We start from the raw sequence: 22,241 nt of genomic DNA, 5'->3' as shown, positions 1-22,241 counted from the left end.
TTAGAGAAGTTAGGAGTGAGAGGACCCAATGCTTTGGCTTCGGGTTCTGTTTGGTGAAACATTGTTTAATTTAGCATGTCCCTGGCTCCAGGAAAATTCTGGGGATGAGACCTCAGGGGTCATTGACAGGAGACTGAGGACAGATGCTGACTGCATGCTCTCATCAAGAAAATCTCATGTTCAAAGATAAAACATCTTCTTTCACTGGAACATCTATTTTGTCTCCTGGGCCTTCAGACATAAAATTCACTCATTTTCATACCATGGCTCCAACCAATTTTCTGTATGAGATCACACACAGAGGAATCAAACTAATTTGAGATTACATGCTTGCCGCCCTTTCCTGTGAAGAGTCTCTTCTTCCTTCTAATTACACTTCTTCTTCTGTGACAAATGCCAAGATGTCCAAAAGGCTCTCTCTTAGGAAAAGGAAGTCCCAGGAGCTTGGGGGTCATTGGGGCACTATTTCTTTATGCCTGAGTGAGCTCTGCTGTCAGTGTTGAGTGTCAGTGATGTGTCCAAAGCGTGGGATTTGACTCCTTTGAATGAGAGTGAACCAAGCTCCAGAGGCTGGATTGTCTATATACACTCAGCTAGCAAAGAAATCCCTGCAGCAACCCATGGGTGGGGATGCAGGGGGCTGGTGGGAGGGCAGCAACAGATCAGTCCAAATCCATTCCCAACCCTGGAAGTTGGGTGGCTTTGAAAGCCAGCATCCTAAAAAAAGAAAAAAAAAAGAAAAATTGCTGGGCGCTGTAGCTCATGCCTGTAATCCCAGCACTTTGGGAGGCTGAGGCAGGTGGATCACCTGAGGTCAAGAGTTTGAGACCAGCCTGGCCAACATGGTGAAATCTGTCTCTGTTAAAAATACAAAAATTAGCTGGGTATGGTGGTGCATGCCTGTAATCCCAGCTACTCAGGAGGCTGAGGCAGGAGAATCACTTGAACCTGGGAGGCGCAGGTTACAGTGAGCCAAGATAGCGCCACTGCACTCCAGCCTGGGTGACAGAGCGAGACTCCATCTCAAAAAACAAACAAACAAAAATAGATTTAAGGGTACAAGTGCAGTTTTGTTACGTGGATATACTGTGTAATGGTGAAATCCAGGCCTTTAGTGCACCCACTGCTCCAATAGTGACCACTGTACCATTAGGCAATTTTTAACCCTCATCTTCCTCCCACCCTCACACCTTTTAGAGCCTCCAATGTCTATTAGTCTACTCAGTGTGTACCATGTCCATGGGTACCCACTACTAAGTGAGAACGTGCCAGACTGGACTTTCTGTTTCTGAGTTATTTCTCTTTGGATAACAGCCTTCATCTCCGTCTATGTTGCTGCAAAAGACATGATTTCATTCCGTTTTGTAGAAAAGCCAGCATCCTACTCCGTGCTGGCAATGTAGTTTAGTGTGAGAACCGCTAGGCAAGAAAACAAGAGATGGCAATTCATGTCCCAGTTCTGTATGTAAAAGCCAAGTCATTTAGGAAGAAACACAACCTTTATTGAGTACCCACCATGTGCAAGGCACCATCAAGACTTCTACAGACACTCAGCTAGTCTTTGTAACAATAAGTAAAAGTGTGTACCATTAACAAAGTGAGGAAGTAGATAAGTTGAAAGTGCTATTTGCTTAACATCACACAGCCACGGTGAGGTAGAGTTAGGATCTGAACCCAAATCGATTGTAGCTTCTCACTATTTCCACTCCATCCCTGAGTCCCAGCTTCCTCTCCTAGAAAACATGGATGATAATTTCAGTGACACCTAACCCATGGGGTGGTGAAGATCAGATGAAAAGCTGAGGTACATAGTAGGCTTTGTCACTGCAAAGATGATGCAGATGGATGGTAGGGTGGGTGCAATAATCAGTCCCCATTCCCTTTGCCCATCATCAGCCACCTATTGGTTTCTCACTAGTCCCTATATAGTTGAGAACTGGCTGCTGTTCATGAAAACCTAGTATACGTCGGATGTTCTATAAGGTTCTATCTCCATTTTGTAAGTAAACCAAATAAGACTTAGAGAGCTAAGCAACTGGCCAGGTGTGGTGCCTCATGCCTGTAAATCCCAGCACTTTGGGAGGCCAAGGCAGGTGGATCACCTGAGGTCAGGAATTCGAGACCAGCCTGGCCAACATGGCGAAACCGTCCCTACTAAAAATATAAAAATTAGCTGGGTGTGGTGGCAGGCACCTGTAATCCCAGCTACTTGGGAGGCTGAGGCAGGAGAATTGCTTGAACTTGGTAGGCGGAGACTGCAGTGAGCCGAAATTGCGCCACTGTTCTCCAGCCTGGGCGACAGTGCAAAACTCTGTCTCAAATAAAAAAAAAAAAAAAAAAAGAGAAAAAAGGGAGCTAAGCGACTTGCTGAAACACAAATGGTTAATAAAGGGCAAAGCAAAATTTTAACCCATGTCTGCCTGAAACCAGAGCCCCAGCACTTTCCAAAGGATAGGCAGCTTCCTCCCCATCTGCACTGATTCCCTACCAATGCTAGTTGACTAACTTGGTGGAATGAATGAATCTTTTCTGAATGGACCCATCCACCTTCATTCCTGCTCTTCCTTCAGGCAGGTTCAAATCAAAATCTTCCTTTTGATCCCAGGTTGTTTTTAATTCCATACTTTCGACCCCCCATAAGGTTTAATCCTGAGGAAATACCTACTACAAACAAGTCATCAGAATTATGACAACAGTGTTGATTTTTAGCAAATTAAAATGTTCTAAATGGCACATTTTAGCTATTTGTTATTAAGCTGTTAATAAGTTGTTAAGCTATTTGCCATTTACTTCACTTTTATTTTCTGAAATTATTTCTACTTGGATGAATCCTATTTCATGTAAAATATTATTGTAACAAATCTTAATTTCTCAATCTTTTTCCTCCCCACTGTAAATTCTACCAATTATTGCTTCCATTAGTGAGGTTATTCTTTGGTGGCTATTATTTTTTTAGCAGCAGAATGGAAAAATGGGAAGACAGAAGTATGTGAAGATACAGATTGAGGGAGAGGGGACACAAAATGGAGAGAAAAGACAAAGGCTTCTCTATTGATAGATCAAAATATTTTCAGGGGGCAAGATGCTAAGTATAAACAATGGGTTCAAATGATGGGGTCAAAACATATTTCTTTGTTCTCACGAGATAGAAGAATCACTGATTCTAGGTTTCCTTTCCTCTTCAAATCGCCAGAAAAGCAAGAAGCCCATTTCATTATTGGATAAAGAGCGGATATTGTCACCATCCCCAGTCCTCAACAGCAAGGACTCAGTTGATGAGAGAATGCAAATTTCATTAAATAAAAATGACCCCTGAGCTAGCACTTCCATGTTCTCATCATCAAATGAGGCTTAAATATGACTCAGCATGGAGTCATCCTTTCCTGTCAAATCCTGACACTTCCATCCAATACAGAGTGATTCAGGACACATTATTCCAATCTCCATGTCAGAGTGGCTCCTGGCTTGGCATTAGAAATCCTCTGAGCAACATCTTAGTTTTACAAACATCTTAACCTCATGGACGCCACTTGTTTATTTTGAATAAACACAGGGAATATCATGTTGGCCACCTTTCATTGCATCAACCTTACGAGTGACAGTTTAATGCTCTGTTGTTTGGGAATAATTTATACTTAGTTTGCCAATGTAGCAATGGCCTGATCAAGGTAAAGGAGGCAGAGGGAGGAACTCCAATGTCTTGAGTGGTTCAAGGAGTGGTGATTGTGATTGTGTTTAATCAGCAGGGGTGTTCTGGGTCAACAGTCATAGTAACTCCATCTAGATGGATCCCCCAAAGCATCCCACATACTGTACGTCACAAGTGTAGACGAAATGGATGTGGTGCATAAACATAATGGCAGTTTTGGGGTGGGAGGCAGGATAGTACTGTGCAATTTTGAATCTTAGCAGTTGTATTTCAAACCAGTCAAATACTTTCATGGCTCTTTCTCTGTATTCCTGTCTCTGTGCCTGTCTGCCTCTCTGTGTCTCTTGATCTCTCATGATTTGTGTGTGTCTCTCTCTGTCTCTTTCTCTTTTATGTCTTTGTCACTGTGTCTCTCTGATTCTCCAAAATGTAAAGAGCCATTTGGGTTTTAGGCACACTTGGGTTTTCACATGGCTCTTCCACTTAGCAGTCTGTGATCCTGATGTGTCTGTGAATGTCAGTTTCCTCATCTTTAATTGGAGATGGCAATACTGATTTTGTTGAGTTGTCAATGGGATGAAATGAAACAAAGAATGTATCGCAGCCAACTCAGTTCCTGGCTCATAACAACTGGTCAATACATGTTTGTTCCTTCCCTATCTCCAATTTACTATACCCTCGTGACATATTAGAATTCCACCAATCTGGTAGCTTTCTTCTGATGTGGCCTGCCCTCAGCCCATTTTCAGATCAGCCAATGGAACCATGCCTGGTTGGAACCATTTTTCATCCACTTGGTCTCTTTCCAGCAGTTTCATGTAGCCTCTTGCTGTAAATCACTCTGGGAAAATAAATGTCCCTAATCCATTACTGCCCTTCTACTGCAAGCCAATTTGAACCACAAACCAGACAAGGTTTGTTAATGGCCACTTAAATACATTCCTGCAGCCCAACCTGGAGACCCTCTGCCAGCCTAAAATCCTAGCAGCCCCTGTCTAAGAGACACTCAACTGTGACACGACTGATAGCAGCAAAGGCACTGTTCTGACTCGTATCAGTTAGGGGTGAACCATACACCTTGGTTTGCCTCAGACAGTTCCAGTTTATGACTGTAGCTTCTCCTATGTAGGAGTAATTATAAATAGTGCCCCTTTTGCTTTCAGAAGAGGTTCAGTTTGTTTGAAACCAGCCTGAGCAACATAGTGAGACTCTGTCTCAACAAAAAGAAATTAAAAAAAAAATTAGCTGGGCACGGTGGCACATGCCTGTGGTCCCAGCTATGCAGGAAGCCAAGGCAGGAGGATCACTTGGGCCAGGGAGATCAAGGTGGCAGTGAACCATGATCACACCACTGCACTTCAGCTTGGGTGACAGAGCAAGACCCTGTCTCAAAATATAAGAGTTCCAGTTTGAATAATAAACTATATAAGTATCTATGGTATGGTAACCAAAAGTAAAAGTTTAGATAATAATGGCTACCATTTTTTGACTACTTGCTATGCCTGTCTCAAAATACAAGAGTTCCAGTTTGAATAATAAACTATATAAAGTATATACGGCAACCAAAAGTAAAAGTTTAGATAATAATGATTATCATTTTTTGACTACTTGCTAAGCACCAGGCATCCTTATAAAGGTCTTTGTATATGGCATGTCATTTAAGCTTCATTACAACACTATGAAGGGGGATGCTATTACAAAATGGATGCTCCATTTTATAGTCCAGGAAACAGAAGTTTGTTAACATGTTTTTAACAACAACATGGCCAAGGCCAACCAGAAGGTGTGGTTTGTACCTCACCCAGATCCTGTCTATGGGCAGGTGCCCCAAACTGCTGAAGTGTTGGATGCTCAAGCCTCAGAGTCATCCCTTTCCCTAGAGAATTTTGCTCAGTCAAATAGAAGCCACTTCTGCTTGAGAGGCTCAATGTCCCCACTTAGGAAGTAGCCCACAGCCAATGACACACAAGGCTCCCTTTGTTCCTTGCTTCAAGGTGGGACTGACCCTGCAGTGGGATCCAGCTAAGACCACATCCTTGCTTAACTCCTTCCTCTTCCCTACTCTGCTTCCCTTGCTCCCATAGTTCTAAAAGCACACTTTCAATAAACCACCTGAAAAAGGATCCCTGTGTCAGGCTCTGCGTCCAAGTAGCCAGACCTAAGACATCCAGTTTGCAAGTATCAGAGCTGGGACTCAGGTCTAGGAAGCTCTCTTAATCACTAAGCAGATGTGACATGATATTGCCTATATTATCTACATGATTAAAATGATGGCCTCCAAGTTGTAGGTCACCAAGCAGCATGTATCACATTGGTTTAGATATGGCAACAACGACAGTCACAATGAATCCTACTTATTGAATGCTGACAACACACCAGTGTCTTTCTTGCATCTGATCCTCTCAACAATACCATGAGGTTCATTTTATTATCCCCACTTTACAGATAATGTATGGGAAGTTTGGAGACATTGAGACACATCCCCCAGGGGCATGTGGATAGGAAGAGATGAGGCTTAAGCTTATATTCAAGTCCCTCTCTCTTCAAGGACCACATGCTTTTTCCACCTGGTCACTTAAACCTCTTGTTGCATAAAGTATTCCATGAATAATTGGTGAAATCGATCTGCCATCAAAACTGACATTTTAAAAAACAATTTAGACAGAAGACTCTGCTATCACTCCAACCCTGACCCCAGCAACAGTTCTTTTTGAGCTGCATTTGACCAAAATGTCTCTACCTTCTGGAGAAAGCCATACTACTTTGGGAATAGCTAGAGAATATTCTCTTAAGCCAGACACAAAAAGAGCAAAGGAACCATCTTCAGTGGAGAAAGGAAAGTGAGACTACATGCTAAGAGGGGAATCACATGTGCTAAGGCTTTTCCACCAAGGGAGACAAAATGGAATAAAAAGAAAACAGCAAAAATTTAAGGAGAAGCAGATTCAAATCCTAACTCTACTACTGTGTGATGTTTTTGGCAAATTACTCAATGTTTCCAAGCCTCAATTTGCTCTTCTGTTCTGTAGGAAATATACTCATCTCATTGGCCCATTAATGAAAAAGGGTCAATGATATAAAATAGATATTTCTTCCTGCCTCATTTCTTCCATTTTCATAAAATTCATAGCCAACTTCGAACGTCATTCCAGGTCTAACTAATACTGTTTCAAATGGACTATGCTTTATTCCGAGCAAAAAGCATATCCTATTATGACAAAAAGGTTTCTATTAAAAATAGAGAGCAGATAAAAGGGAGACCATCATCCAGGAAGCCATCGGCTGATTCATAAAAATACAGAATGAGTCATCCTGGATCCCAAGGCTAAAACTTATAATCAATGGTCATGTCTGGCCAGCCAATCCCAGCCCAGAGGAGAAGGAGCTGCCCAGTGGGCCATCTTTATAAGCCTATTACAATCCTTCCTTGTAAAACCATTAACTCTGCTTCCAGCTTGGTGAAAGGAAAATCAATCTGGGCTGTTTGCAACACTGTCTTCCAAATGTACCTGCAGCCTGGTTGGCTTTCTGAACAACTGGGGTGGGGGAAGTGCAGTGATTTCTGTGTCTCTGTGTGTGTGTGTGTGTGTGTGTGTGTGTGTGTGTGTGTGTAAGCTCTACTGAAGAACAGGCTTTCACATCTGGCTTTGAAAATCAATCTCTTGGCCTTCATCTTGACATTTATTATTTCAAAATGCTTCAGTTCCTATCAGCAATTATGCAGTTAGCATAAGACTGGAAAACACAGAACTATGTGTACTGCAGATGATGCTCTTTCCTTTAAAAAGTAGTTTTATCATTTTCACTCTCTGAATATGTACTCTAGAATCCTAGAATCCCATCCTCAATTTGGATGAAGGGTCATAAATTACATACACATACACATGCAACTGTATATATAATTGTATATATGTATATGCACATATATCCATAGGTGTGCGTATACAGGTAATTTTTTTTTTTTGATGAAGTGGTTAAGGAAGGAGAATTCTAAATGCATGGTTTTAATTGTACTAAGCAAAAGCTCTTCCACCAGTAAGTAAAGAAAAATAATGACCCAACACAATCCTCTTCCGAGCTCTTTCCTCAACCCATTCACTCAGCGATAACTTATTTAGGATGTGCAGTGTGCCAAACAGTGTGGGGTGGGGGAGTGGGCTGGTCTTTGGGGATTTAGCTGCGAAAGGGCAGATATAAGCTCTCCTTCTGGGATCAAACAACTTGGTTCAATAAGAGTTCATTGTACAGGATCCCCCGGTTTGCAAAAGGCTCTTCCCTTGCCCTGAATTCCCCACAGAGACCCAAGAGTCGTGTTCAGAGTCAAACCTGACCAGCTGCATATATGAGCAGCAAGGCAGGGATCAGCGGCTGCTTCTCCCACTAGCTGCTTTCTAATCTGGCCGATGAAACCTGCGTCTGTTCTCAAGGTGGTGAATGGAAGGGGACTCTCCTTTGCATTTCTCGTGCCTCTAGATGAGGTCCAGATATTGGGTTTCTGATCTAACATAGGAGCTCGTGAGCTGGCTGCTGCTTTGGAGAGCAGTATGTACTGGGGGGCTCTAAAAAACAGATGGGAAAGAATAGGCTCGTCTCACCGTGATAATAGCAAGCTCCCCTTACAAGTTTAACATGCAAACCTAGTGTTGGGTCCAGTCCGCCTCTGCTGGGTAAGCCCTTTCCAGAACTTCAGGGAAATTACAGTGCCCGCACACAGAGAGGCTTCAACTCTCCCCGTGAATCTCAGCTAAGCGTGAGGGCCTGGAGAAGTTCCCCCAGGAGGAATGGGGAATAGAGGGCAGCTTAGAGAGCTGAGCTCCTTCTGAGATGGGAGCAGGAATTCCGGGGAGACTGATCAGGGTTTTTTCCCCTCTCGGAGAAACAGAGGATGGAGAGGGGCATGGAGGGAGTTGCGCTGCAGCCCTGCTCTCCACCCTCACCAAGCTTGGGTGCAAAGTAGACCCTCTTCCTTCCTAGTTCCTTTCCCCATCAGGCTACGGGGAAGAAAGTGTGCAGGAGGCGGGATCCAGCCCTGCACCCTGTCCCAGGCCCTTCAGGACAACAGCATAGAGGTGAAAAAAAGATCATGTATCAAATTCCCGGCCAAGCCGCTTAGTGGCAGCTGACTGATCTTGGGCAAATCACTCATTCTCTCTGAGCGGCGGCTTTCTTACCTGTAAAGGGATCATGATGGCACCTGAGTCATTAGATCCCAGGAAGTATTAAATAAGATCGCACGTGTAAAACTACCAACGGCGGCTGGCACACAGTGGGCTTGAGGTTCTTAATACATATATTTTTAATTCTGTTAAGCATCAACCCCCCTGTGCGGAAGCTGAGTTGTCCTCTCAGACGGAGAACTCCCGTAGCGCAATCTTCCAGACCCGGGGTGCTTGGGCGCCAGCATTCTCCCCGCGCCCAGGAGCTCACATTCTCCTCCCGTCACCCCTAGATCTGGCTTGGGGAGGCCACCCCTCTGCATCCGTGCCAGCTTTGGCCCGGGGAGGCACTGAGACCCGGGTGAGGGCGCGGAGGGGGTGCGCGCGGCGGTTCTACCCGGGCAGCATCCCAGCCGCAGCTTTCCCACCCCCTCCCCAGCGCCCAGCGCGCAAAAAGAGAGAAAGCGAGAAAGGCGCGGATACTGGACCAGGCTTTGACGCGGATCTTGAGCTCGCTGTCCTGAGGCTCGGGCATGGCCTTCCTGGAGAGCCGCAGCTTGTTGAGCCCCCCGAAGCCGGCCAGCACCACCGCGCGCATCTCCTGGGCGTCCCCGAGGCGGTGCGAGCCGTCGCCGCCGCCGCCCTCCGCCGGCTCCTTGCCTGCCTCCTTCTCGATCATTTGCTCCGTCTCCTCCGCCTTCTCCACGCCTTCCTTGGCCATGGCGCTCGAGGGCGCGGGGCGCACGGGCTGCGGTGGCTGCGGCGCTGGGGGATTGGGGCTCCTCTACCGCGGGTTCCTCCTGTTGAATGTGGGATGCTCGGCTGTGCAATGGCTGCAGCCTCTGCGAGCGCCGCCGCGGTCCACAGCCTCCGCCGTAATCCTCACAAGAGCCGTGCCCCTAAGCGCTCCACCCCCGCCCCACCCTTCTTTCCTGTCCCAACGAAGCCTCAACTCCAGTTCCTGAAATAGTCCCAAATTAGACTCGGGATCGCGGCCCCAAACCCAGATTTGCCGAAGATCTGTGACTAAAACGAGCCTAGAGAGACCACCTTGTCATCCCCCTTCCCTTGGGCCCAGTACTTGGTTATATACGGCACAGGCTCGGGTGCCTTGAAATGGACCGAGACGAATGTCTGGGCCTGGAGGATGCCTTCCCGCGACACGGTTGCCCTCTCTCCCTCCCATCTGCGAGGCTGGGCGGGATACTCGGGAAATTGGGTCGTTTCTCAAACAGCCAGTTTTGGGTGGAAGGGCGGAGAGGTTTGGGAAGGAGGGAACTAGCGGAGAGGTTTGGGAAGGAGGGAACTAGAGATCCCGCTCACTGCCCTGAAGAGTCCAGTCCGGGGTCTTTTCACTCCAGACCTGCAGGGTTGGCTGGGATGTTCTTTGCTGGGTATCACCAGGGGCTTCCTTACGACGGCGAATTCTCACCACCCACACCATTTCGGGCTATTAAAGAGGCTTCAGACAAGAATCCTGTACCAGAAAGGATCCTGTTTGTGTTCTGATCCCCGGAAGACCAATGTGTACCCGCTCCCCAACATGCATGCACATAACACAGAGTAGTAACTGGCGTTTTGTTTTGTTATCAGGCTCTTTGAGAAAAAGAGCTCATAGAAAAACTTGGATTTTCTGAAAAAAAAAATGATGAGGAAGGAGGTGGTTTTCCTAGGGGCAGTTTAAGGAAAGAGATGCAGTTGAGGAAGTAGGTCTGTATTCTATTATAGTTGCTATGCCATTGCCAGCCTTGAGATCTTGGGCAACTCATTCAACCTTCCTGAGCCTCAACACCCTCATCTGTAAATTGGGTACACCGATTTTTTTTGTGTGTGTATTGTGTGAAGTGCTGGGGTGGATATGATTTCAGTGAGACATGGTCCTTATATTGGAAAAGGTCAATTTCAGAGCATAAGGCAGGAAGGGCACAGTCAACAAATGTGGTACAATGAATGATGTAAGTGCTGCCTCTTCTCTCCCCCCATTCTTCCTGCGCCTCACTGCTTTAAATGCCCTGGTCTTCTATTCCTTAAAAAAAAAAAGAAAAAAAAAAGATGATTGCCTTTTTCCCTCCTTCCACAGGGTTCTGTACCTGCTGTCCCCTTGGCCTGGGGTATGTGTTCCATCTCCTTTATCTGGTGTTAACTCATACTTCATTCTCACCTCAAGGATCCATTCCTTTTGGGAGATACTCCAACCTCCAGATTGGTATCCTCCCTGACTATAGACACTTATGTCCCTTTGTAGCTAACTTTTATATGTTTACCTGATGATATCTGTTTCCTTTATCCAACTGTGAACTTCATGTGAGCAGCAGCTATTTCTACTTTTATCCAGCATGGTTTTCCCAGGGCTTAATATGTGATTGGTACATAGTAGAATATGCACAGAGGCAGCCTGTTGAAAAACTGGTCCAGAGAGTTGGAGAAGTTCTCATGGAGGAGGGAACATTTGAGCTAGACCTTGAAGGATGAGGCAGGTTCTTCTGGCATAAAAGGTCACAAGCTCATTCAAATATACAGAAAGGTAACAGGTAAAAGGGCTTTTGAGATGCTGGTTTGTTTTATGTAGGCAGAACATTGGCTGTATTTAGCAATCATTGGTGATGAGGCTGAAGGGTTGATTGGGACCAGCTTTTGAAAGTTCTCACCTACCAGGTTATAAAATGTAAGACATAATCACAGAGGCAATTGGTGCCATGAAGGCTTAAAAAACAAAAACATGGGAAGAGCATTACCAGAACTGCATTTTAGGATAATAACTTTGACAGTAAGTGGGTGATGGATTAGATGATAGAGTTACTGGAAGCATCGAGATCAGTTAGAGACTAAGTGCAGGCAAAAAAGAAAAATCCTCAAAAAGAAAGAAAATAAATGAGAATGGTCCCAACTGAGGCAATGGCCATGGGATGGAAGGAAGAGGGCTAAAAGAAGTCTGAATAGGGCTTGGTTAGTGAATTGAACATTTTATTGTGAATCCAATTGTCCAAATTGTCTTGTTTACATTGTGAGATACAGTGTTTAGGCTGGATTCTATCCTGAAACAAGAATTTGAACACCCATGGTTTATTTTGGAAGTAATCCCAGGAAGCTCTGGCTGGGAAGTAGGAAAGTGAGACAGAAAATTGATAGTACCCAATATGAGATGTATTAATAAGCAGATTACCACAGTGGACAATTGGAGCTCAAACCCGCAGGGGACATTTGAGAGACAGTGTAGAACAAGTCTCAGAGTTGTCTCACCCAAGGAGTGAGGAGATAGGTATTTATTCACTAAAGTCTATGCTTGATTGGCCAAGAACTGTTCCTGGAATTGTTAACTCCTTGACATTTCCATCCTGTCCCATGTACTGGGGCTGAGAGAATCCCCAGGCAGAGAATTGTAGATGCTCTTTGCAGGAAGCTATCATTTTATACATGGAATGATGAATTCCAAGGACACATAGCTTTGGCACCAATAATATCTGCAATATATGTTATTGTTTTGGAGGTGTCTACTATTCTAGACACTGTAGGTATATTTCTTAATTTGATTCTGAAAATAATCTCATGAGTAAGAATTCCTATTCCCACTTTATGGAGAGAAAAATGAAAATGAATCTTAACATGATGAATTATTGTGCTCAAAGGAACATGCTAGTTATAATTGGATAGAAGACCAACTCCAAATCTGTGCTCTTAACATCTCATCATGCATGTTTATACGGACAGGCCAAACCAGTTCTGCCCCTGATTGACAATACTCCATGGCATTTTTTGATGTTCCCTGCCCTTTTTTTCACCACCTACTATCTCTGTACCACCAAGGTCCCTTGCCTTGGTTTGAGTGTTTGTTCTCCTTTGGCATTAGTAAAGTAAATCTACTTTGTAGTCAGCACACAGCATGTTTAAGAGAAAGTGTTTGTCTTACAGCGTGTTAAAGTGAATATAATTACTCCCTCCAAGGGAATCTTCTGGCTGTTTACAAACCCCAGATTATAATCGGTAGGCAGCTGATTATCACAACAACCCAGAGAGAACCCACCACAGTCTGTGCTGCTTGTTGGGGGGGAGATACCCTCTTCTGAGTCCTACATACTACTATTGTTAAGTATTCCCAACTCTGGTCCTCCCTGGTGGAACTTGGAAAGAGCCACAGTGCATGGCATATGTCCAAATAAACACAATAAATCAATTTTTAATTTGTAAAATTGATTCCTTGGACATTCACTCAGAGCCTCCGTTGTGGAATTTCTTACATTATTGTAGAACAATGTCAAACAGTGGCCACTGATGGTAAAACATAGTATTACAGCTCAGCTCTGTTAACTTGCAAATGGTCTGGGGCAGGGTATGTGCACGTGGGGGTGTGTGTGGGGGGGTGGGGAGAATGTAGAAGGTCAGATGTAGGAACCCCTAATAGAGGTAAAGTTTTTGAGTAAGAAAATATGGGAAACAATCTTAGTACTGAGAGGTGACAGTGTGCTGGCAGCCCTCACAGTCCTCGCTCACTCTCGGCGCCTCCTTGGCCTTGGCGCCCACTCTGGCCGTGCTTGAGGAGCCCTTCAGCCTCCCGCTGCACTGTGGGAGCCCCTTCCTGGGCTGGCCGAGGCCGGAGCCGGCTCCCTCAGCTTGCAGGGAGGTGAGGAGGGAGACGCGCCAGAGGCAACCAGGGCTGCGTGCGGCACTTGTGGGCCAGCTGGAGTTCCAGGTGGGCGTGGGCTTGGCGGGCCCCACACTCGGATCGGCCGGCCGGCCCTGCTGGCCCCTGGCAATGAGGAGCTTAGCATCCGGGCCAGCGACTGTGGAGGGTGTGCTGGGTCCCCCAGCAGTGCCGGCCCACCAGCACTGCACTGGCAGGGCCTTAGCTGCCTTCCCGCGGGGCAGGGCTCGGGACCTGCAGCCCGCCATGCCTGAGCCTCCCCCTGCCGCTCCATGGGCTCCTGTGCAGCCCGAGCCACCCCAACGAGCGCTGCCCCCTGTTCCATGGTGCCCAGTCCCATCGACCACCCAAGGGCTGAGAAGTGCAGGCCCATGGCGTGGGACTGGCAAGCAGCTCCACCTGCCGCCCTTGTGCGGGATCCACTGGGTGAAGCCAACTGGGCTCTTGAGTCTGGTGGGGACTTGGAGAACCTTTATGTCTAGCTCAGGGATTGTAAATACACCAATCAGCACTCTGTAGCTAGCTCAGGGTTTGTAAACACACCAATCAGCACCCTGTGTCTAGCTCAGGGTTTGTGAATGCACCAATGGACACTCTGTATCTAGCTAATCTAGTGGGGAGGTGGAGAACCTTTGTGTCTAGCTCAGGGATTGTAAACACACCAATCAGCGCCCTGTCTAAACAGACCACTCGCTCTACCAATCAGCAGGATGTGGGTGGGGCCAGATAAGACAATAAAAGCAGGCTGCCCGAGCCAGCAGTGGCAATCTGAGAGGGTCCGTTTCCACACTGTGGTAGCTTTGTTCTTTCGCTCTTTGCAAGAAATCCTGCTGCTCTTTGGGTCTACATTGCCTTTATGAGCTGTAATAGTGCAAAGGTCTGCAGTTTCACTCCTGAAGCCAGCAAGACCACGAACCCACCGGGAGGAACGAACAACTGCAGACGCGCTGTCTTAAAAGCTGTAACACTCACCGCGAAAGTCCACAGCTTCACTCCTGAGCCAGCGAGACCAGGAACCCACCAGAAGGAAGAAACTCTGAACACATCCGAACATCAGGAGGAAGAAACTCCAGACGCGCCACCTTAAGAGCTGTAACACTCAGTGGGAGGCTCTGCGGCTTCATTCTTGAAGTCAGTGAGACCAAGATACCTCCAATTCTGGATACAGTACAATTTTAGAAATTGTTTTCTAAATTATTTGGAATTTCAGGAACTTCCCAGAAAAATGTTATTTAAGGAAGATGGTCAATGTCTTCAACTATATGCTTTAATAATGTTTGTTGCATTATATTCTCTTCAATACAATTAGAATAATTTGTTGTACATATTTCATCTTTAAAATAATTCTATGCTATAGCACTATTATCCCTACTTCACAGAGGAGAACATTTATATAAACTGAGTAACTTTCCCAAGATTGCCTACTAAACAAATTGTAGAGTTGAGATTTGAAATGGGAGCTATTTGACTTTGAAATGCATGTTCTTCACCACCACACTTCAATGCTTATGGTTTTATTTGCTGCTCTTTTATTCACAAGAATGCCATCAAACAGGTCAAGAAAAAGAAGACAAATTTAGGAGGTCAATAATGGAGAGAGGTAGAAGATTCTGGCCATTGAAATATCCTAACAAAATCCAGGGAATTTATATTAGAGGTTTTGTGCCATAATTTCTTATAGTTTGTGTTTAATTGCCAATGAGCACAACATTATTTTTTAGAGAAGTACTAGAGAAGTGTGCAGCCCATCCTGATGGTGGCAGGATACACTTCCTGTCTACACTTTGTAGGACCGGTCTTACATGGTAAACTCTAGTTGTGTCTGAGGGGGAAAAAAGTGCACTGATACTTATCACCTTTTGAGTGGTGACCTTGTGCTATTGCTAAATGCTGGAGATAACATGGTGAATAAGCCAATATATTCTCAGTCCTAATGGAGTTAGCCCTGTTGAGGAGGTATATATTGGTTTAGATTGGGTTGCCCAGAAGCAAACCTTTCTTAATTTGAAGATTTGCATAGAAATGGCTTGAGAAGTGATCCCAGGAAGCACTGGAAGAGGTCTGTGAAGGTGAGACAGGGTAGAAAAGAAGCCAATATGAGGTGTATTACTTAGCAGGTTATCACTGCTATAACTCAGATTAAATCCTGCTGGGGAACTCTAGGAGACAGTGTAGAGCACACCTTAGATGTATCCGCATCAAGAGGCAAAGAAAATGGAGAATCCACCAACTCCTGTTAGTCCTTAGTTGAGGACTGTTTCTGTGGGGCACTAACCGTATGCCACTTGTAGCCTGCCATGCACATGGGCTGTTTGGGAATAGGCAGCCAGACAAAGCTGTCCTGAAAGAGTTGCAGGTGTTTGTACTTGGAAGCCATCGGGTCGTTGTGCATGGTAATGATGAGATCCAAGAGCGGGTAGGTTGGGCATTGACCATCTCTGCTACATATATTAAACCAAAAAAAAAATCATGTAAGTAATTAGTCATTTACCAGTTCAATAAGTGCTGTAAAGGGGAAATACAAGGGGCTATCTGCATGGTCAGTAAAAGCTTCTCTATGAAAGCGATGGTAATGTATTAGGTTCAGCTACAGACAACGAAATATAATAATAAAATAAAAATTGGCTTAAAGAATATAAAATACATTAGGATGGGATGGAGGCTGTACATTATCATCAAGGATCAATGTTCCTTCCTGCTCTGTACTCCAGGTCATGAATCACTGGACTCCATTCTCTTAGTTTAACATATAGCAATCACATTTATGTGCTGGGTGACAGGACAGAGATGCGTGAGAGGGGAAGAAAGACCCAGAGCTTTCATCTTAAGGGCACTTCAGGACACCATCATAATACATGTACTTAACTCATATTAGCCAGAGCCTAGTCACATGGCCACAACCCACTGCAAAGGATGCTGGGAAAGCTAGTTTTTTCTTAGCTAAGTAACAATGTCCAAGTAAAAGCTAAGGTTCTACAATTAATGAGGAAAGGGACAGATAATATTGGGAGGTGTAGCAGTATCTTCCACAGATGCCACTCAAGGGCTTTAAATAAATGAATGATAGACTGTGTGGAGTATTGAGGAGTCCCCATGGCCTTCCTACAAGGAAACATTACCCAAGGATCCCAGTCCCTGGGATTCAATGCTTCCCTCTCACAACTCCTCTGTAAGATACATTTTCACCCTGTTGGAGTTTTCTCTCCATAGGGATCCAGCTGCAATTTTATAATGGATGTTAACAGGAAAACCCTAACCAAAAGTGCTACTCATAAGACCTTGAACACCATTTTAGCTCTCTATTAATCTGCTCATGTATGAATAGAATTAGAAACATTTCACCTGCTGTTACTCATCTCCATAAGCAGCTGTTATCCATGTGGAGATGATTTTATCAATTGTTTAATATCATTTGGTAAACATGGTTGGTCAGGTAAAGAGGAAAATATACCACATAGGACTAAGGAATTTAAATCATGTAGTTTGTTTTTGAAATCTCACTCACGCTGAAAGATAATTTCTGAGTGATTTCTTGTACCCCTCCCCTTGAATATTATCTAGGGTCCTCCCCCTAGTGTGATGTTGTATGATTTTTTTCTCTTCCTCTTCTTTTCTTCCTCTTCATTCCTCCTCCTCCTCCTTCTTCTTCTTCTTCTTGTCCCCCTCCCCCTCCCCCTCCTCCTCCCTCTTCTTTTTGAGATGGAGTCTGGCTCTGTCACCCCAGGCTGCAGTGCAGTGGCAGAATCTTGACTCACTGCAGCCTCCACTTCCCAGGTTCAAGTGATTCTCCTAAATCAGCCTCCTGAGTAGCTGGGACTACAGGCGTGCACCACCACACCTGGCTAATTTTTGTATTTTTAGTGGAAACGTGGTTTCACCATGTTGGCCAGGTTCGTGTCGAACTCCTGACTTCAGGTGATCCGCCCACCTTGGCCTCCCAAAGTGCTGGGATTACAGGCGTGAGCCACTGTGTCCGGCCCCTGTGTGTTTTCTTGTATGAATCACCACACAATAATGCTGCCTGCTTCTTCCAAGCACTGCAGAGAGCTGTGTTTTCCCTGAAGTACTTTGCTATAGATCATGATGAGTAATGGTAATGGGATGGGGACGTAAAATTCAGGTTCAGAAATAAACAAAGCATTTACTCCTCAAATAGGGTCCAACAGAAACCAGAAAGGGGGCGAATTCCTCCTCTGCACCGTTTTTCCCACCTTACAAGCTGAGATCATCATACTATAAATCAGGATGAACTAGCCCTCCAGCTAATTCACTCTCGTTTCCCTGATGTCTCTGGTTGAGGCTAAGAGCTGACGTCCCTGGAAGTTTTGTTCCTTTTATTGTTGGATTGACCTGTATCCAGTTGGTTGGGGCTTCCTTGGAGTAATGACTGTGAAGCTACAAGACCTCAATGTAACTGAAAATGCACACTATGAAAAGGGCACATTTTGCCTTTCCTGTTCTGAGGGTAGCAGGCTTAAATTCCGGGAAATGGGGAAATGTTCTTCAGAAATCCTGTCCTATTCCTTTTAGTATGCCCCTTCTCTTCACAGAGCCTAATGTGGTGCTTTCCACAAAGCAAATGGGAAGAAGTCCATCCATCACCCAGTCGTCCAATCATCCATCTGTCCACTCATTCATCCAATTCTACATTCTTTTTTGTTGTTGTTGTTTTGTTTTGTTTTTGTTTGTTTGTTTTTTGAGACAGAGTCTTGCTTTGTCGCCCAGGCTGGAGTTCAGTGGCAAGATCTCAGCTCGCTGCAACCTCCGCCTCCCAAGTTCAAGTGATTCCCCTGCCTCAGCCTCTTGAATAGCTGGGATTACCGGCACCTGCCACCATGCCCAGCTGATTTTTGTATTTTTAGTAGAGACAGTGTTTCATCATGTTGGTCAGGCTGGTATCGAACTCCTAACTTCAGGTGATCTGCCCACCTTGGCCTCCCAAAGTGCTGGGATTACAGGCGTGAGCCACCATGCCTGGCCCAATTTTACATTCTTGATATGCACTAAGGAAGGTAGAAGGAACACATACCTTGTTTCCAGGACTTGATCAGAACCCAGTTTTCCCATTTCATGCCTATGTGAATTTTAGGCTCTGAAAGGTTAAGAGAATTGCCCAATAAATGAGTATTAGAATATCTAATTCTGCATGAAATACCATGCCAAACTCTTCCAAGTATTATTTCCCATGCATAACAGTTGATCAATGGACAATAATTTCCTGTCTGCTTCCTTCATGAATAAGGCCTGGCACCTGTCTTGAGGGGGGAGGCAGACACATAGAGAACATGGTGCAACATTTCAGGGAGGCAAGACAATGTAAATAGAGGCTACGTGCATATGCCTTGGGATTGGACAGGCTTTGTTCCTGGCTTGACCTTTTCCTTGCTATGTAACCATGAACAAGCTCCTTAATCTTTCTGTTGCTTCATTTTTTTTTTCTTGAGACGGAATCTTTCTCTGTCGCTCAGGCTGGAGTGCCGTGGTGAGATATTGGTTCACTGCAACCTCCACCTCCCGAGTTCAGGCGATTTTCCCACCTCAGCCTCCCGAGTAGCTGGGATTACAGGCACCCGTCACCACACCTGGCTAATTTTTGTATTTCATCATCTTGGCCAGGCTGATCTGGAACTCCTGACCTCGTGATCCACCCTCCTCAGCCCCCCAAAGTATTGGGATTATGGATGTGAGCCACCGGGCCTGGCCTGTTGCTTCATTTTCTAGTCTGTGAGGTGTAGACATTGATCACATTGTCTTCACAAATGTGTGGGGAAATTTAAAAGAGCCGATTGAAATAAATGTCTATGCTTAGACAAAAACTCTTTACGTGTTAGTACTTTGTAACTGCCTTTGTCATAGCGCTTAATATTAAACACCTGTGTCTAACTTGAAATGGTTAGAGTTTAGTTAAGTGTTTTCCAAAGTCTGTTCAACAGAACAGTGGTTTCCTAAATGTTGATGGATGCCAGGGTAAAAGGAGGGTCTGTGGTCAAATTAGCCTGAGACACTCTGGGTCAAATACAGTTAAGCAGCTTTGTTTAATGTAGATTTAGAGTCTTAGCATAATTCTTGAATCTCTACGTAGGGATGCAGAATACATCTTTACCGAAACTTATTTGACTTCCAGCCCTTTGCCATTAAAGTTAACAAGATTAGCATTCTGCAGGATATCTTTTGGGGAAAACTGCTATAGATGAATAAATGGATAACTATTTCTAAGTGTCTGCTCAAGGTTAGGCACTGTAGAAGGAACAAAAGAAAAAAATAACATGACTCTGACCTCAAGGAACTGAGGGGCTTACTTAAGATAAAATATACCACAAATTGTTTTAAGAAAACTTTAAATCCAGGCCCGAGAACATTATGAAGCAAATGAAGTGGGCCTGTTGTGGGACATAACAGAGAGTGGTGGGGACTGTGACAAACCAGAGTGCAGAGGGCATTCTAAAAGGGATAGTGACTGGGCACGGTGGCTTAAGCCTGTAATCCCAGCACTTTGGGAGGCCAAGACAGGTGGATCACTTGAGCCCAGGTGTTTGAGATCAGCCTGGGCAACATAGTGGGATACTGTCTCTACAAAAAAATGCAAACATTAGCTGGGCATGGTGGCATGTGCCTGTAGTCCCAGCTACTCAGGAGGGGAGGCTGCAGAAGGAGAATTGCTTGAACCTGGGACATTGAGGCTATGGTGAACCGTGATCACACTACTGTACTCCAGCCTGGGTGACAGAGCAAGACTCTCTCAAAAAACAAACAAACAAAAAACTCAACTTTGATCCATCATTGTAATGTGAAAATGTGAGCTCAGGGTTGCTGGGGCTTCCGGGTGTTTCTGAGAGGCCAGAAGTCTGAATTATTACGTGAAATATACCAAATTTATAAAATTTTGACAAGTATTACGTAGGCTAAACAAAACATGTCTGTGAGCCAAATTTAGCCCATATGGCTCCAATGTGCAATGTTTTCTCTAAGTCAGAGGTGATTTTACGCCTTGGGGGACATTGGCAGTGCCTGAGGATTACAGGCATGAGCCACCGTGCCCGGCCTTTTTTTAAAATTTATTTTATTTTTTTATTTTTATTTATTTATTTTTTTGAGATGGAGTCTTGCTCTGTTGCCCAGGCTGGAGTGCAGTGGCGTGGTCTCTGCTCATTGCAACCTCCACCTTCTGGGCTCAAGAATTCTCCTGCCTCATTTTCCCAAGTAGCTGGGATTACAGGCGTCCATCAGCACGCCTGGCTAATTTTTGTATTTTTAGTAGAGACGGGGTTTCACCATGTTGGCCAGGCCGGTTTCAAACTCCTGACCTGAAATTATCCACCTGCCTCAGCCTCCCAAAGAGCTGGGATTACAGGCATGAGCCACTGCACCCGGCCTGAACCACCCTGTTCTAAGCTATGGATCCTTAGCTTCTGGGAGCAAGGTAGCCTGTGGTTTTGACTTGCTGCCTGTGTGACTTTGGAAATGTCCTTGTTTTGGTTGGTAAAAGAAGGTCCTTGGACTAATTGATGCTCAAGGGACTTTCCAGCCCAGAGGCTGAGGTCACATTAGTCCTCTCTATTGGCAGTGGCCTGGCACACAAGGGCTCTCTTTGCAGAAACGACATTGATCGGAAATGATAGCTATTGATGTGACAATACACACCAGGGGAATGTTCCCAACCGGGAATACTGTTTGTCCTTTGGATGAGCTCAGAGGTCTGTTTCATGCAGGTCTCATTGCAGACACTTGAATACATTTGAAGCTGATGTTAGAAGGCTACTAAATCATTCTGGGCAATTTTGTTTTAGAGACTGTCATATTTTGTTGAGGGAAAAATCAAAGGACACACTTTAATTTAATACACCTCTCCTTTTCCAAATAGAGACAGTCTCCCAGATATTGATTTTGAGTTTTGGCATTGCATGTGCCTGTTTATCTAGTTGGTCATTGTGAGCAAAGTTTATTTTTTATCTTATGGATTTAACTCAATCATTTCCACAGTGGAACTGAGCAGGCAGGAAGATGAGGTGCATGGGGGGATGGAGTGACACTTGGATCAGGAGAATCAGTGATGGGGGGGACACAGACTACCTGTACATACAGGTACTAAAGACTGGAGTCTCCAATACATACACCCAGGACGTTATTGCTAATGCCCATCCCCAGGCAGTGTGAGTCACCCAGGCTGCTCGCTCACTCCGTGTGGGCTGCTATCACAAAACACCATGAACAGAGTGGCTTATGAACAACAGAGATTTATTTCTCACAGTTCTGGAGGCTGAAGTCCAAGATCCAGGTACCAGCAGTTTTGATGTCTGGTGAGGATCTGTTACCTGGTTCATAGAATGGTGCCTTCCAGCTGTGTCGTTACATGGTGGAAGGGGCAAGGGGGTCTCCCTCAGGCCTCTTTTATTTATTTATTTTAGTTTATTTTTTTGAGATGGAGTATCACTCTGTCGCCCAGGTTGGAGTGCAGTGGCGCGATCTAGGCTCAGTGAAACCTCTGCCTCCGGGATTGAAGCGATGCTCCTGCCTCAGCCTCCTGAGTAGCTGGGATTACAGGCGCATGACACCACGCCCAGCTAATTTTTGTATTTTTAGTAGAGATGGGTTTTCACCATGTTGGCCAGGCTGGTCTCGAACTCCCAACCTCAGATGATCCGTCTGCCTTGGCCTCCCAGAGTGCTGAGATTATAGGCATGAGCCACCACGCCCGGCCTTCAGGTCTCTTTTATAAGGGCACTAATCCCACTCAAGAGAGCTCTGCCCTCTTGACCTAATCATCTCCCAAAGGCACCACCTCCTGATACCATCACCT

At 45.1% G+C, this 22,241-nt stretch overlaps 1 protein-coding gene across 1 annotated transcript in view; it reads right to left on the bottom strand.

Annotated features, from left to right (window-relative positions):
- Positions 1-9,648, bottom strand: part of VAT1L (vesicle amine transport 1 like) — a 192,433-nt gene extending 182,785 nt beyond the window's left edge. Inside the window, exon 1 of the mRNA XM_054454878.2 lies at positions 9,294-9,648. Within this exon, the coding sequence (XP_054310853.2) occupies positions 9,294-9,526 (233 nt within the window). The 5' untranslated portion in view covers positions 9,527-9,648. The remainder of the gene's footprint in view (positions 1-9,293) is intronic.
- Positions 9,649-22,241: the final 12,593 nt, after the last annotated feature.

The sequence above is a fragment of the Pongo pygmaeus genome, chromosome 18 (assembly GCF_028885625.2).
Source record: "Pongo pygmaeus isolate AG05252 chromosome 18, NHGRI_mPonPyg2-v2.0_pri, whole genome shotgun sequence".
In the NCBI taxonomy this organism is placed as follows: domain Eukaryota; kingdom Metazoa; phylum Chordata; class Mammalia; order Primates; family Hominidae; genus Pongo; species Pongo pygmaeus.
This window is presented reverse-complemented; position numbering and strand designations above follow the sequence as displayed.